At 32.7% G+C, this 18,089-nt stretch overlaps 1 protein-coding gene across 2 annotated transcripts; it reads right to left on the bottom strand.

The window, feature by feature from the left end:
* Positions 1 to 2,824: 2,824 nt before the first annotated feature.
* Positions 2,825 to 12,705, bottom strand: LOC134692665 (transcription factor HES-1-like). Of its 2 annotated transcripts, XM_063553133.1 has the most exons (4): positions 12,455 to 12,702; positions 10,650 to 10,751; positions 4,419 to 4,503; positions 2,825 to 3,829 (listed from the first exon to the last, which is right to left on the bottom strand). In XM_063553133.1, exons 1-4 carry the CDS (start codon positions 12,521 to 12,523, stop codon positions 2,994 to 2,996), a joined length of 1,092 nt encoding a protein of 363 aa, XP_063409203.1. In that variant the 5' UTR covers positions 12,524 to 12,702; the 3' UTR covers positions 2,825 to 2,993. The 2 variants fall into 2 exon arrangements, with proteins under 2 accessions (XP_063409203.1, XP_063409204.1); XM_063553134.1 differs by lacking the exon at positions 10,650 to 10,751 and having other exon boundaries at positions 12,455 to 12,705.
* Between the last annotated feature and the right edge of the window lie 5,384 nt (positions 12,706 to 18,089).

Genomic DNA, 18,089 nt, shown 5'->3' with positions numbered 1-18,089 from the left:
CTAGTTTTTTCTTGAAAAAAAATCCAATTAAATTTGGCACTTGTGCTCATTTACAACCTATTGAAATATTATCATAAATTTCTTTTCTTAAAAACTTACAAATAAAAGGGGACATTGACATATAAAATGTTCTTCGTCTCATCAACTTTATCTAATTTTTCTGTTACAGTAAATGATAAAAGCTGGCTTCAATCTGCATATTTTAAAGTTTTTAACAAATATAAGTATATATATTTATTTTTTTAATAGATTTCCTTAACTAGATAAAAATTATATCGCAACTAGAGCCAATTAAACATGCCGTTGTTAACTAATTCCGTCAATGTTAAATTTATCACAAAAAAACAGAAACAACTGGGTTGTTTTTTTTATTTTTTTTAATTGGGGGGGGGGGGGGAGGGGGGGGGTATTAAAAAAGTTTTAAAGGTAAAGTTTGTTGCTTATTAGCCTTCTTTGTGGTATTTCAAAATTCGGCTCGCTTCTTGACAAAAATACTTGAATGACCTAAGAAGGACAACTCACACTTTTCTTTATAATATGATACAAGTGTTGTGGTCGCGTGCCGCATATATTTAAATTATCGGAAACGGTTAAAAAAATTACAGAATGTTTTGAAAACTAAAACTAAGCAAACATTAATCAATCAAATAAACAAGCGTCCGACAGACCTCTGCAGGAACCGGAAATATATGTTCAGTTCGGTCGTCGCCAAAGGATGACACCGTCATTGTCATTCAAACTTTATAACATCCAGTTCTGGACACCTAGACATTCGTAGCTATGATTTAAGATGTGTGGTTAAAATTGATATGTTTTTGTTTCTTTTGTAATTTTATTACAAAAATATTTTCATTTTATCGGGTATAAATATAAGGTTGAATGGGACGACACTTAAGTCCTGGGGCGACATCATTTAGTGACACTAGTATCGATGTCAACAGGTCTCACTAATAACCTGTAAATTATTATTCCCGTAATAACCTTTCACTCTGAAAACTACATTTTCGAGAGAAAACACAGATTGCATATTACATTATATTAGGAGATAAAAACTCATTTATTTATAAGATAGTATCACCACTGTACTTGTCAACGTAAAGAATAAAGTCGAATGAGGATAACATCCTTTATGTTAACTGCAATCTAGACCAATTGATGAAAAGATACAAGCTTTTTTAGTCTTTCCCAAAACAATTTCACAGTTTATAAATAATAGTATAAAAAATGCGTCATAAATTATTTGTTATAAAATAGCAGAAAAATGGGTATTCTCAATTATCTAGCCAAAGGTTTTAGAATGACGTATACAAAATGCGGAACTACACTGATTTAAGCAAATGTGAATAATAAGATTTCGTATCTAAAGAATGCTCGAGTTTTTAATGCACAACGTTAAATTCGGTGGACAGACTTTTTCTGCACATAAATGGCGTAATATAGAAGGTACCTGTAGATATGCATCAATCAGTCAATCAATCAATACTGCTGAAAATACATAATTTTGATCATTGAAGCTTAATATTCCCTTAACAACACAACGTAATTAGAACGTTTAGCTGATTTTACAGAGTTAGCTTTTTCTACCGGAACATGACGAGTGTCGCACTTCCGGTTTTGTGAGGGCTTAAAACATTCAGATATATGTCTATCTGAAAACAGAGTTGCTTTTGACTCTAACTTTTCATTTTTGTTTATGTCTCTCTGTTACAATGTACATGTATTCACTGCAATAATAAAATTGTCCCCAAGAGTTGGGTCAGCCGATAATGCAACTTCTCTTTCCTACATCTATAGATAAGGTCTAATGAATACAAAGAGCATGACACACTATTATAAACAATTTTCGTGATATTCCACATTGTACAAGGCTTCAAGTACCGAAACTGGCCCATATCGACAATAGATACAGCTCAGTTGGTTTGATTCGCAACATGGAATTGACGAAGGATTGAATACAGGAATAACAAAAATTACAAATTTAAATGTCTTAGAGTCAAAAAAGAAGAATATGTTATAGACACATTTTTATAGTTTACTCTTATGGTGTACTGATACACCACTGTCCCAGGTCAGGGGAGGACTTGGCGCCAACAAACTAGTTAAACCGCTCCACATTATGTAATGTATATATTTGCCTCAGTGTACCAAGTCATCAGCGTGTAATGCAGTGGTTGTCATGTGTCGCTGCATAACTTATTTGTTTTTCGTTCATTATTTTGTACACAAATGAAGCTGTCAGTTTTCTTTTTGAATTATATTACATTGTCACTTCTTGGTCCTTTACATGTTTAAAGATGACTATGCCGTATTGGTTTTGCTCATTGTTGAAGGCTGTATGATAGTATGGGGAATCCTATGCATGTTTCAAAGCTCTGTTTTAATGATATTTTCCTCCAATTTTCATACTTTTTTACTTCCATTAGGAAAATCTGACCCCTGTTCAATATGGCCGAACTATTAACCCTGAAGCAATCGAATCCTGAGTCAATAGGTCTCTTGTGGAGAGTTATCTTATTGGCAATCATTCCACATCTTCTTATTTCATACATACGTTCCCAATTGAATGGTTTTACACGTCTAGTAATTTTTGGGGCCCTTTATAGCTTGACCTATAATTGCTTACTCTTATAAATTGTGACTTGGATGGAGAGTTGTCTCATTGTCACTGATACCACATCTTCCTATATCTATGAAGCCGATTCCAAGATGTGTTTATGAACTTACAATCTTTCTGAATGATATAATTTTAGCTACCAAACAATTCTTTGGCATTGCACCTGGATGGAGCATCATCAAACCTACCGGACAAAGACTTGACACTAGATAAATTAAGAGAAATATGTTTAATCAAATAATCTTTATAAATAGATATAACATAAAGTATCACAGATGAAATTTGTATATTAATATGATAATAAATAAGCACCATTAATAACTACAGCACATTGCGTGGTTTCGCGTTTTTTAAGTTTACTAAAATCAACAAAATGCATTTACCATGGTCGCCACATTTCATCATTTTCGAGACCGGAATTGTCTTGTTGGGCTGTACTGTTGTCATTTTGTTGTTCACAATTAGAATGCAAAGGTCTGTTTGAATTTGTATGGCAGTTGCTTGACGTTGCAGGAGTCATAACGCACGCGCTTGACAATGATGACGTCACAGGGAAATATGCAACAGAATTGGAAATGATAGATTCAGTAGGTAACGGTTTATAAGCGGAAGTAAACGTAAAATTTGTATTAATTCCCTGTGTTGATAATGATGAATTTGGTAGCATAAAAAATTGGCCGTTATTAGTTGCCGGAAATATTTGTCCAGCTTTCTCTGAAATCATAGGCTTTATTTCGTAATTAGGAGCACTGTTTTGTACAATAAGTGGAAAGCCTTGACTAGCATTCGGTATTTGGAACGGTTGACAAATGGCGGGAACAAGCACGTATGTTGATGGTTCTTTCTGACAGACAACAGCCAGTTGTCCATTTGAATTGACAGGTCTTTGAACTATTTGTACATTAGTGTTTTGGATTTGATTAGAATTATTAGAAACTTGTGGTAAGCACTTTGGTTGAATAATAGTATTATTGCTTGTCAGAATATTCATCTGCTCGGCAATTTTCGAATCTTTGGTTTCGGATTTTGTCGTGAGATCAATTGCTTGTTCTGTTTTCATTTGGCTAATTTTGAAATCGATTTGACTTTGAAGTGAGGTTTTCAACTCGGGAGGGATATTGTTTTCTCTGCAGAAATTTTGGATTTCGTCCATGCACTTTTTATACCCAGCTAAGTACGACTGCTGTTGTGTATTATCTGTATCGTCTTTTTGACCTAAAAAGAAAAAAACAAATGAAAAGTTTGGACAAATGGTTTGGTACCAAATTAGTCTTATCATCGGATTTGTATTTACATGAGTAACACAACGGGTTCCAGATATGGAGCAGGATCTGCTTACTCAACCGGAGCATCCGTTACCAAACTCCGGCTTTTTTTGTGAGGTTCGTGCTATACTTGAGTTTTCTATGTTGTATTGTGTTGTGTTGTGTATTCTGTCTATTATTGTTTTTTTCTTATTTTTTGCCATGGCCATTGACATTGTCAATTCATTCCAACTTGAATATCTCCTTTTGAGATATATCGCCTCTCTATTCTAATGGGTTCTTAATTGAAGGGTGTATTTTACGTTGTAGTTTTCCTTTTCTTTATTTGCTCTGCTTTTTCCTTTTGTTGTCTCTTACTCATATATATGTCAGACGTTTAAGTGCATGGTTTCTTTGTTTCCGCGTATAAACACGTGCATGGCTTGTATTCTTCTACCACTAGACAGGGGTGAGCATGGATGTTAACAATGATTTTGTAAACGGAAGTTTGAAGCGTAAAATTTATTCGCAATGATTTAAATTGAACATGTAAAAATTACCTTGTAAACTTGTTTTTGTCTTTTTTACAAATTCTACTGTCATTTCAAGTATGTCGGCCTTTTCAAGTTTCGCAGGTCGGCCCACCTGGAACAAATAAAAAATTATAAAATTAATGAGAAATATTTATTTAAATCATGTTTCTATATAGAAGTAACATTTGAAGTTAAATACAAAGTGAGATTCGTGTATAAGTGCATGGTAATCATACTTTTAAAAATGCAGCTCATTCACCAAGATTCATAATCAATTCCATAACTCGTCTGTTGTTGGAAAGATCCGTATCTTTTTTTTTGTAAAAGAGCTAAAGATTTGATATGATTTTCTGTGTTTTAACGCCACTTTTAAACACTTCTTATGTGTGCCACTTTTAAACACTTCTTACGTGTTATTTCGTAGCGGCCTTTTTTATTGGTGGAGGGGGCCGGATTGCCCGTATAAAATCACCGACTTCGATAGAAAAACTGTCAATCATATAGTCAATTAAGAGTTGAGTTGAGAGCTTATAACAGAAGAACAGATAGGATCTTCTTTTTAAACCAATGGCACCAAATAAATATCTGCACAGACCAAAATTCAATAAAAACATTCTCAATTAGTTATTTATGTGTGATGTATTTCGTTGGTTGAAAGAACCGTATTTGGTTTTTTAGTATTTTCAGTAAAGAAAATTACGGAAGACAATCTGGATGAAACTCTTCTTTTATTCCATATTTGTATACTTCTAGATTCATAAAACTGAATGCATTTGTGTCGAGGAAAAACTAGGTGTTTCTTGGTTCTTATATATCAGAAATTAAAATAGGTATCAGCCGTCGGACCAACAAAATTATGAAGACCTTAAGGAGGTAGAACTCGGTTAAAGGAAATGACTCAAAAATTACAGTACGTTTGTGCTGGGAACAGTATATGTCAATATATATGTTCCTGGTTTCTTAACTGTATTCCAAGCTTCTAGGTTACATAGATTATTTCAAATCTGTTTCAGGTAAAAGCTTAAAATACATTGACATAACTTGACTTTTACAAACGCATTACTGATTAGAAGAGTTATCTCCTTGAGTTCGAGCCCTTTTTAAAGCTCAGAGTCTCACAAATCGGCAAATTGTTCTTTCTTAAAGATTGCATGGTCTTCGTTTATTTTTTGTATTACTTGTTTACAGTTTACAAGGTTTTCAAAAATCGATCCTTCTTCGGTTATTGAGGTTTCAATCAATTAATATGCATGTGCAATATTCATAATAGAAAGTTTTAATATTCATGCTTGCGTTTTACTCTGTTAAATTAAAATGAAGGATATTCTAATTTAAATTGCAATCCCGCCATCTTTTGACATCAGTCGGAATATTTACAAAGACAAATCAATGTTAATCAAATGTAAGGTATATTACTAGGCGATTTTAAATGAGCCTTTTGGGTAAAATAACTGTACTCGTTTTAAAATTAGATTTAACTGTCAAATTTGAAGGATAATTTTTTTCAGAAAATCAATTAAACGGAAAATTACGACAAATAAAGGAACAAATCTTGATGAATATTTTAAATTATAAATATCTTCTTATTTATAATAGTTTACAATTTGTATAAATTATCTATATATGGTCCATGAATAAATGAAACGATTGCGAATATATTAAGAAGCTTAAGATTATGGTGAGTGCAAGGGGGTCAAGCAATCTCTTGTAAATATTAACGGTTCACAAATTCCATATCAATAGCACCTTTCTATAAATATAGGTTACAAGAAATTAATATTTTCAAAATTATATATGGTACTATTTATATATTTTGAGAAAAAATTGAAAATAACAAAATAACCGAACTCAATTCCGAAAGTCCTTTATCAAATAGCAATATCAAAAGCTTAAACACATCAAATTTATTTTGTTGACAGTTACATAAAAATACTGCATTCTTAAGGATTTCAATGCATTAGATATATAAATCTTAATTCATAGAAGCATGTAACTCGGTTGTTGTCGTTTGTCGCTGATTATGATATTTATCGTTGTTTTTTTACATAAATCAGACTTTCAGTTTTCTTGTTTAAATTGTTACATTCATGTTCATTATAAAGCCTCGGTCACACCTTACCGGATAACTCGAACGGACGCCTAACGGATAAAGTTTTATCCGTCGATGTTCGTTCTGTCCGGTGGAAAAATTTGAGCATGTTCAAAACTTTGAACGGACGTCTAACGGATAAAATGTCCGTTGAACGTCCGTTAGGCGTCCGTTTTGTACGGTACTCGTCCGTTTCGTTTCCATTTTGTATCCGTTACGTGTCCGTTATACATCCGTTGGAGGTCTGGAAGAAAAATTCACCAACGGACTTCAACCGGACGTTTAACGGATAAAACGAATGTTGAATGGATGAGAAACGGACTCCTACCGGACGTATAACGGATAAAACGGATCAGAAACGGATAAATGCCAGTTGAAAATTTCGCGTCAGAAACGCCAATTATTGGTATGTCAGATTTCTTAAGGTTCATGAATTCTTATTATTCATAATCGACCTTAGAGTAAGGGCGATTCTTCACAATCAAGCAGCTCTTATTCAGGTCAGACACTGACCTTTTGCGGTATTTTGAAGAATAAACCAAAACCAGTTACACCTAAACATTTTGAATATTTATGCGATGTACATGCATTATTATTGTCGTCTTTAATTTTTCCGTATTTATTGTTCATCCGTTTTATCCGGTAGGCTTCCGTTAGGTGTCCGTTCTATGCGGTACTCATCCGTTGGATGTACGTTCGACATCCGGTCTGTCCGTTTCTGTTTCTCGTACGTTGCATATCCGGTGTGTGTCCGTTAGGCATCCGTTACACGTCCGTTTTATTCGATGAGTACATCAACGGACACCCAATGAATAACAATTTGTAAACGGCCAACTTTTATTTTCATCCTTTATGCGTCCGTTCGTGCTATCCGGGAAGGTGTGACCGAGGCTGGTCTTCAAAACCAATTTAATCGAGTGAAAGAAGGGATTGGCACAGATGAGTCAATATATACACTATTGGTATATCGTCGTATTCGGTTGATGTCGCAAACAGTGGCTGATCTAAGGGGGTTCGGGAATGGAGCGCCTTTTTTGTCTACACTTTCGATATATCGTCTTATTCGTTTGTCATAGTGTCACAAACATGCAGTGACTGATCCTGAGGAAATGATGTCTCCGGGGGGTGCCCCCCTTTTTTTTACGCTTTCGATATATCGTCGTATTTGTCAGATACTTCACTTTTCCATTCTTTTCAATCGAGCGAGACAAGGGATTGCTCCATATTTATTCAATACACGATTGTTTTACCTTATCGAACACCACGATACATCAGACACGCATGTACGCATGCTTGAAAAGTTAAAACAAAATTCGGAAGTAACGTTGATACATCAGACACGCATGTACGCATGCTTGAAAAGTTAAAACAAAATTCGGAAGTAACGATGATTGTAAGGTCTGAGATCAAAAACGTTAATGTATACCTTGGTTTACCTGGCAGGTATTGTACATCAAAGAAAAGTCAAAAGTGCATCTCCTCTAGGATATATCAGTATCATTTAGAAAAAAACGTGGTTTTCATTTATCTTGGTTTATATACAGACGTAGGTACGGCGATATTGATGTAATCGTTTAACTGGTTCAACCCCTTTATATTCAATTAAGTATTTTTTGTGAAGATAACATTTTTATTCGAATCGGACAAAGTGTGTAGTACTCGCGTTTGGTTTATTGGTGAAACCGAATGCACCATACACATTTTATTTAATACATTCAGTTAAGTATACATGTAAGTTAACACACGTGTAAATAGTTTGTACATGAAGGGGCAACTATTGGTGTTTCCTTGAAATATAAGTTTTTTTTCTAATTTTAAGGTGTATCTCGTCAAATAAGTTGTTTTTCGATACATTTTGTAGGAATGTCTCTTTAGTTATTCATTTAAAAGTCATACATGCTTTCAGTAGAACAAATTCGTTGGTAAGTATTGCAATGATGATTTGGACAAGCAGTTGATCTTGGTTAGTCGGATCTAAAATGTGTATTGTTGGTCAATTTCGATTCTCTAGGATGAAACCTAATCAACAACTCATTTAGAAATTGTATTTCTACAGAAAAAGCGACATTCACTGTCTTTAAATATTTATTATTTTAGCCACAAAGGGGGTGTTACATTATAACATGGTTCTTAATGTAACCTTGTAGTCCAAAAGACTCCAGTCAAAATGTTATCATACTTAGTACATATTCTGTGCTAGATTTTTGAAGAACTATTACAAAGTACACACACAGACATCACGACAAGCATAATTTCTCTCAATTTTCATAAATTTAGCTAATTTCATCTCAACAAATGATGTTACCATTGAAAATGTCATTTTAGATAAAAATTGAGAGTAGACAGTTGAAAAGATTTCTTATTTAACAAAGGAAGTCATTTTAAAACATCTAAAACGTACAAGGTGCTTAAACTAATCAACTGTATAATGATAGCGTGGATTATTCTTGTCGGCATATCGTAAATCACCTTTTCCTGCATTTAAATTTTTTCGTGCCTTATCATGAAACTATTTGTTATTTGTCTGTACTTCATTATACAAATACAAAGAAATTATTCATGTAAGTAGATTTACATACTAATATCTTTATTTCTCAGCAACATGTACAACAAAAGTTTGATGTGGCGCGTTCTGTGATGTGTCCATAAATAACCATAGACCCAACATTCCGACGTTCGTGTGTCATTCGGACGTCTCTCTTATGTGACAAGACTTAATTTGTATAAGCTTTATAAACCATAATCATTAAATGCGCAGGTACAAAATGGATAACATGCACGCACATGCTTTACGGTTTAATTTATGGGTGGGTATACCACTGACATATTTATTTCAAATATGAATTCGATTTTTCATCCTTAATTCAACGTGTCAATTTAAAAAGAACAATAAACGAACATAAACGAATTTTTAATCTTTTAAAATATCTCAATGATTCAAATTCTCTTAACTTGTATATTTACGATATTTTTACAATTCTTTTAAAACGCAACCTTGAACGTTTTACGGCAGTTCAATAAAAGAAATGTGTTTTTCCTTGTCTGAAAAAGACATAATCTTACTAGTAATGTCGATACATGTAGTTGCACCTGGTGACAATAAAATCTTAAATCTTATGATGAATATATACTTGGTGTAATGCCTTTAATACTTCTCTTTGAAGTTTTTGTTTAGTTTTAAAGTTATTCTCAATAAAGTTGTCAAACAATGCATAAAATTCTCTAAGGTAATTTCATACGTTTTAAATTGATTAATGCTGTGTTTAAGTCTTTTTTCTTAAGTGTTATATGTATACACGTTTTTTCTTCTTTTTTTTTTTATTCCTTTTCGTGTTCAGCGGTAGATTATTTGTATAACAGTGATACATTATGAAAATCTGTAATGTTAAATGATGTATAATTTGAGTGATTTCATAAACACTATTGGTAGAAGTCATTGGCAATACACACAATCCGTATCGGTTCTATCTTTCGGGTGTAAACGTATAACGCCTTTATTAAGTGTCATATGCGAATCCACGAGGGCTGGGTATCACCCCCCCCCCCCCCCAACCTTTCGTTGGAAATAATTGGTTGATTATATTGTTATCCACTAAAGCATGACTGCAGCGGCCTCGCCCCCTCATATGGCAGTTAGTTGGGCCTTTTTACAAAAACTTCTGAATCCGCCCAGAGTGTTTTTGGGATTGATCGATGATGCTGATTTTTATTTAAATTTGAATGGTTATCTCAAAAAAGATCTGACAAGTGCAAGAATTCTACCCATAAATCTAATCGATAACACGTCAATGTGAATTCACACAAAGTGCTCAACCATCTTCATTTTTTTCTTCTAAAAACGGGGAGAGTATAATGTTCCCCATTATTTAAAAAAATAAAAATTTGGGGGAAATGTTGTTTTTTTTACGATATAAACGTAAATGGTAAAACAGTCCCAAATATATAAATATGGGAAATCTACAAAAGGGAGTTTCTATTCCACTTCAAAAGTTACAAAGTTGCCTTCAAACACAAAGTGTATGCCATGCGAGCACACTCATGTACAGCATTTACATGCAGCGATAGTTTAAATGTAGTAGTCTAAGTCTGGTGTCAAATTTATCTCAGCTCTTTGAACGATAGCTCATTCCACATTCTCCCTATATATAAACATTTACAAGAGCTCATACCTTATATTTATCTTTATCTAGCTGAGCTATGAGAGTTTGGAGTTGATTTAAACACTCGTTTATTCTCTCTCGCCTACGCTTCTCAATCAGAGGTTTATTCACCTGAAATGCAAAAACGTAAAGCTTATACTATTGGTTCTTTTTTAATTTCAACTCCTTTACGGGTATCACATTATTCTTTTAGGAGCAAGATAGAAATAATCCAAAATGGACATGAATTTCACATACGTATGATTGGTTGTAAGTTGCTTAACGTCCAGTGGCAAATGTTTCATGCATGTACAAGACAAACACACACACACGTATGATGCAGACATGGTAACTATGTACACAGGTTTGAATTTGAATAAGAAAAATAATGCCGAACATGATGAGAGTTCCGGGGTCGAAAAGAAATGACTAAAGCTGACCAAGGTCAACTGTTTAGCCTTTTGTATTGTATGTTTATACTTGCTGACGTCGATCGTTTATTTTACTGTCGCGAATTGGGTTTTCCGGCAATGTGTTTAATAGTGGAATCAGAAAAGGAAAAATCTGTAAAATGAGATAAATCATCACTCCTAAATTAACCAATAAAATAGAAATATCCGGCTAAACATTGAAAGGTCCATCTATGCGAGCGCGGTGTAGCTTATATGTCTCTTTTATATGATATTGTTGTTGGATTTGTAAAACTTACTGTTAGCAATCAAGGACTGTAATTGCGTTGTTTCGTGATAATTTCAAGGCGATACAATTGTGTTTTTTTTTATTGTTAATAAATCTTACAAAAGATTAATGTTTGCTTTATTTAGGTCTTCAATACAAAAAGTTTATCGAAGGACTGAAAATGGCCTATATGGGTTTCCGTGATCAAAAGGAAAAATTAAAATCCAATACAACACGGAAGATTAAAATAAAAAGTATTTGTACTTCCACGTACGATATATTATATCAAATTAAAAAAAAATCAACAGTGATTCAACTACACAGGTGTTGTTAGAAAAAAAGTACCTTAAGAAAGTTTAAATACGGAAACAATTGAAATATGTGTACAATTTTTCAAATTTTTAATAAATTACACATTGGAAATTACAGTATTTTTCAATAGATCCTTAGTGTTGTAGCGTGTCTTAAATTCATCAATGTCAGAATGTTAACGGTTATACAAAGTGACATTATTGTACATAATTACATGAAGTATTTCCTTTTATGAATTAACATTCCCTTTAGTATTGAAAACAAAATAGGTATACAAATATTTCTCCGGTCATTCATTTCAACTATGACAGGACAAAAAAGTTAACATTATTTTTACAATTGTTACGTGTAATCCCAAAAAAGAACAAAAGTAACAACAAAAATGAAATACTGACAAATTAAAAAAAAAACGTGAAAAAAAAGGAAAGAAAAATAAATAGTCCGAACAGAACCCTGAACTTCTATTACCCTTTTCGTATCCATGATAAATAATGGGTTGCGAGCGCTGCGGACATCCGACGGATATAACTGAAATCTACAGTTACACTTGAGGTAGTCGACTTAGAGTAGGCCTAAATATGGGTGACAGTAAATTTATAGTATATATTATGTATATATGTGTAGTTCAATGGCACTTAGGATTTATCACAATCAACATATTTGCACTACACTTGTTTACCGATACGTAATTTGACACTTTTCATTTTTAATAAATTTTAAAATACTGAGAAATTAAAACAGAATAATATAATTTCATATACATTTTCATTTTTGTTTTTATTTATTTGAAAGTTTTAATTAAAATTTATATATATGTACATTTCGTTGAATAATTAAAGACTTACTCTTTTCTTAGGTCGGTCAGGGCTCGACCCCTCTGTAATTTTACGTTTATCCTCATCAGTTGGTGCCATTAGAAATCAACACAACAAAATTAGTTTTCAGTGTATTTCTCACATACGTGTACGTTTACATATATTAAAGGTAAGTAAAAGTATGTGATTAAATCCTGGCACGCGAATAATGTATTACGTGGATAATCGGGGAAAAGAAAATTTTGATATACACGACTGGGTCACGAGTCCAAATAAAATCTGACAGTTATATTGACCAATCACTGAAGGGGTCGCGTGCAAGCCCGATCCTGATATAAGAAAACAGTCGTTTCGGAAAGTGGAAAATCACGTCATTTACTAAAGATGCCCGAGGATATTCGATGAATAAGTTCTTTGACATGTTATTTCTTGGTCAAATTTATCAATATCTTATAGGAAGTTTTTTATTACATAGATCTTTCCAGATAAGATTTTGATTTAAAGTCGGATAAAGTCAACAAGTAATTGTTATACACATAAAATAGCTATACATGTAATTTTGCTTACGGGATGTCAAAATGTAACAAAAAGATTTTTGTGTAATTTCACGTCTCTGAGATTTCAATCAAGAAACTCCATTTAAACTTTAATGATAGATATATAATACGCTTTAAATTGAGTGTGGCCCAATCTTTAATATGAAATTTGGGAATTGTTCCAAAGAAACAAGATCTTTTCATCCAAATAAAAATAGTTTTTGTCAGTCTTTTCTTCTTTAGAATTGTTAGTCATTTCCTTATTTTTTTTAGATGTTTATATAACATGTCAATTATTTACGGGTGCATATTTCATGACGTATTATGAAAATGCATATTCATAATTCTGAAATCGATATACCGGAAATTTTACGGATATGAATACCGACAAATTAAAAATTAAGAAATCATATAAATTTACTAGTTATTATTTCCAACTATTTGTAAAGTAGGAATTCTGTAAAATAAAAATCCTTCCTTTTTAACGCTTGCTATGTAAAAAAGCGATATTTTTTTTAAAGATTTCAAGATTTCATGATTTCAAGATAAATTAATAAAAGAGTGAATTCGTATAAAACTTGAAGTCTCAAGTAACAGGCCCTTGGTGTCAAACGCTGACAACAGAGAGAGTTTTTATTGAGCAAATATTAGTTTAAATAATAGTTAGATGTTTAGTTTCTTGATCTACTAAAATGTTATGTCTGAAAAATTTGACAATTGACGACAGAAAGCCTGCATTTGACCCGTGTACTAATCATTAAACTGTCAAAGGGCAGATAATATGTCATATTGACTTCTGATATATATATTCATATACAAAATCGTCACAATAAGAACGCTATTCTAATCTTTACAACTACTTATAAGTTCATCAAGACATGATGGGTCAGGAAATAACATCGTGAAAATGTGTGCAGTGCATACAAATTTAAATACGTTGTGACATGTTATTTAGAAAATGCATGTTGAAGTGATTGAAAATTTTATATTTGTTTGAAGATGTATAAATAACTTATTTTATGTTTTTAAAAACATGCAGTATTCAGTCAGCCAACAGTTATATAATATGCACCATTTTTATGCATTAGGTTAAATACAGCTTTTTCATTTTGTGAGAATTTGAGCAGAACAATTTCTTTTGTAAAAAAAAGGGGGGCACATTAACATTGGAAATATAGCATAACTGTGCATGAAGTTGCCCAATATATACAGCTTGAGACACTGGGATGACACATGTCTATTGTTGGTTACTCTATATATGAAAATAACATTCTATAACAATCGGCAATCCTCGGGTGAAACCGCTACAATGATGAAGGTACCGGAATAGGCCGAGTTGTGACGAAGGACTATGATAATAGTGCGTCAGACGCGTTTTTCTGACTTTACCATCATCAAGAACACCTAAACCAGAAAAAAATGGAAGTGAAGGACTTCTTATACATGTACTGATTAAATGTCATGGATGGATACTTCATACCCTTCCAGGTTTTTATACGGCATATTGCCATTTAGATGACTTTTGTATTTAGGTTGATGTCACATTGACGTTGATCCGTATTTTGTTTTCGCCAGATACCATACGGTATAGATGTGAAATTGAAAAAGTGTTACTTGGTATTTTTAAGACGTTACAATTCTGAAACATAAATTTGAATTCGAACTGCAATCACGAATTCAGTTATACAGTTTCTAATGTTGACCGTTTGGCGAGAGAATCTGACGCTCTCTTTTATGTCCAAGAGCTCAGTAAATGAGTTGATGCATCTTTTAAAGGGTTGTCGTACTTGATAATAAGAATAAGGAGATATGGTACGGTTTCCCGAATGAGACAACTATCCATGGCAGTGGAGTTCAATTGACGTGGAAAAAAAGCAATTATACAATGTATAGTTCAGACTTGTTTCACGCCGATTAAAAGGAAATCTACCCTTTACTTTCATTACCTATTATATAAGCCATGTGTGAAATATGTTTACTCTAGGAACAATGATAAATCAACGAGATAAGCGTCGTATAAAAGTATACTTTTTAAAGTAATAGAAACTTTCAATTGCTCAACTTTTAAGTGAAACTTGTAATAAAATAAAAGATTGTCACTGATACTTATTCATAATAGAGAAGATATTTAATATATTTTATGAAGCTCAATTTAAAATGTAGACGTAGACTCGCTGCTAGCTTAATATGATATGTATATATATCTTATTATCCATACCATAAAAACCGCAGACATTTCGTATTAAAACGAAGGAAAGGCATTTTTCATTCTATACCAACAAAGGTATACGGCCATGAAAACTATGTACATAAGTCATACGGTATATCAGTAAATAGCCATTCTATAAATCCCATTTCTTTCATTAGAATATTAAATCTATCAGAATATATGTGAGGTGATATTTTCCCAAAAGATTAAAATTTTAGATTGGGTGAACTCGTGTCAGACATAAAACTGAAGTCCGCTTTATCTAAATTTACTTATGGGAAAAGTAAATACTAGACATTTAAGCGAGATTGTAAGTTTGAATTCTTGCCAACACAAATAGCTTACAGGCCATATATACAAAATTTATAAATCTGTTATATGATACACAAATGGGTATGCTTTACTTAGATTTATTTTCAGAGTTCACTGCTCGGCACAACAGCTGGCCAGTTCAGATAAATATTTAAATACATGACTAAAAATGTATACCTATGTGAAAAGTATAACAATAGGTAAAGATAAAAAAAAAAAACAACGTTTTTTTTTATAATTTGTCTTTACGAAAAAGGCTGGGTGATAATTGATAAACAAATATTTGATTTTCTGTGACAATACAAAGCACAATGTACAGTATATAAAGAGTTATCTGAAAAAGGCAAGACATATCGATTTGATATTTTTAAAAATCAGAAATGTTTTTTTTCAGGTTGTTAAAACTGTAAACGTTTTTTTGAAAATTTTGGATATTTTTTTATTCAAAATTCAAAATAAGAAAATTTGGTATAAACACCAATTACTTGTACGTCAATTATTCATAACTTTGTGACACTAAATACATTTTTGGTTGTGTATCAATCCCATATCAACTTTTCAATAACGTAGTAAATGAGGGCCCTCATGGGGTTTTTGATTATGTGATTACTTGGCCGTTTTTTTAATGATTATTTGATTATTAAGCCAAATATTTCATGATTATTTGATTACCTAGGATTGTATTTTTAGTTTATGATTATTTGATTACAAAAGATAAGCAAATATTTAATGATTATGTGATTATATTGGCAAAAAAATGGTGATTATGTGATTACTAGGACCCCCCCCCCCCCCATGAGGGGCCTCGTAAACCCAAACTTTCTTTTTTAGTGGACGATCACTTAAAAACGAAAGACTAAGCAAGACGAACCTCACCACACACTGGAGGTGATCATAGATGCTCCGGAAGGGTACGCAGATAGCCTGCTCAACATGTCACGGGCACCCGTCGTGTTGCTAATAAAATTACCAACCCGAAAATAGTATAATTCGGTAGGTCACATTCTTGAAAAGGGAACAGGATTGTAGTTACGACTTAAGGAACATATATGATATCATATGTGGAACGGATATTCCATAACGGTCAATCATTCGGAATGGCGTCCGCTCAGTAAAATTAAAGACGGTATGACTTCAACTTCACCATTTGAAACTCTTTGTTAAATAGCTTCCTGTTGAGCAGCAACCCCCTATCAAGGAAATCATGATAGAAAATACAAACCCGGGAATATCATATCAATATAGAAATGGAAAGTTCACAATTGGGAAGCAGTAACAAAGGAACAATTATTTAGGGAAACAGGAAAATCTTAAAACCTGCAACGAGTTCCGCGTCCTGTAGCTAACAAGGATATATCAAAATATAAACCCTCTGTAAAGTCAAAAATTTACTACACTGTAGAAACCAGGGAATTCATTATATGCCGACACAAATATCGGACATGTTTAACAAATTCTTTAAATGCCATTGTTCGACCTGTAGATGAAGCATTTGTATCTATGCAGATAACTTTTTTTAATGTTAAAACTGTCGAATGGGATAAATAGAATCGTTTTAAACGTATTGCGATTAAACCAATTGAATATGCATACTATCTTGCAAAAAGTAAATATTTAATTTAACTTGTTCTGTATATTTCTAGACTCATTTAGAATAGTTATCAAAGGTCCCAGTATTATAATTTGAAAACAAAAGGCTAAGCAAGACGAACCTCACCAAATACTGGAGGTGTACAGTTGTTCTCACCAAATACTGGAGGTGTACAGTTGTTCTCACCAAATACTGGAGGTGTACAGTTGTTCTCACCAAATACTGGAGGTGTACAGTTGTTCTCACCAAATACTGGAGGTGTACATTTGTTCGACCTGTAGACGAAGCATTTTTATCTACGCAGATAACTTTTTTTAATGTTAAAACTGTCGAATTAGAGGACCCTCGGTGACCGACTGGTTTTAACAATTCCTCTATGCAGTAATCACTAGCTTGTCGACACATGGTTGTGAGTTCAAACTCTTGCCGAGGCTGGTGTGTCCCTTTCCGATCTTATGGAAAGGCAACTTAAAGGCTGACAATTAGGGTTAGATCAGCAGTTAAACTTCATTCTACCAATGGGGATTTAAAGATTCTGAAATAAAAACAGGATGCATAATGTTTCGCATTCAACTTTCCGGTACTAAAACATATGGAAGCTGATTATGGATATAATAACATTAACTTATCATTGACTTTTGTTTCCAAGGTAACAAAGTTGACATTGAAAATCTTTTAAATTTTAATTTTAAATTCAATGTTAGAGTATCTAAACTTTTTAAAATTTGGAAATGTCTGCTTTTTGAAAATAAAAAATCCGATTTTTTAAACTTCATTATTTCAAGTTCATTTTTTTATAATAATAAAGTCAAAATATCGAGATTTGAATAGTTGAAATTTTGATCTTGAAAATAAAGGTTAAATGTCAATTTCAGTTTTATGGCAAATTGATGCAAAAAAGGAGAAAACTTCATCACAATAAAAGGTTTTAATTGCGAATGGAACACTTCAGGGTATCGAATACTTAAAAGTGACTGGGCGTACTGCTTAAACTCATCAAAGTTAAATAATAATTTA

This window comes from Mytilus trossulus, chromosome 12, assembly GCF_036588685.1.
Source record: "Mytilus trossulus isolate FHL-02 chromosome 12, PNRI_Mtr1.1.1.hap1, whole genome shotgun sequence".
Lineage (NCBI taxonomy): Eukaryota > Metazoa > Mollusca > Bivalvia > Mytilida > Mytilidae > Mytilus > Mytilus trossulus.
Note: the sequence above shows the minus strand (reverse complement) of the source record. Positions and strands in the feature narration are given on the sequence as shown.

Bases quoted from the DNA above. Each gene is read 5' to 3' on its own strand.
- LOC134692665 (XM_063553133.1), bottom strand. From the start codon at position 12,523: ATGGCACCAACTGATGAGGATAAACGTAAAATTACAGAGGGGTCGAGC. The intron at 4,504-10,649 runs GTATGAGCTCTT...TATTTGTTCCAG, and splicing joins TAGATAAAGATAAATATAAG to GTGGGCCGACCTGCGAAACT. The intron at 3,830-4,418 runs GTAATTTTTACA...TTTTCTTTTTAG, and splicing joins GACAAAAACAAGTTTACAAG to GTCAAAAAGACGATACAGAT.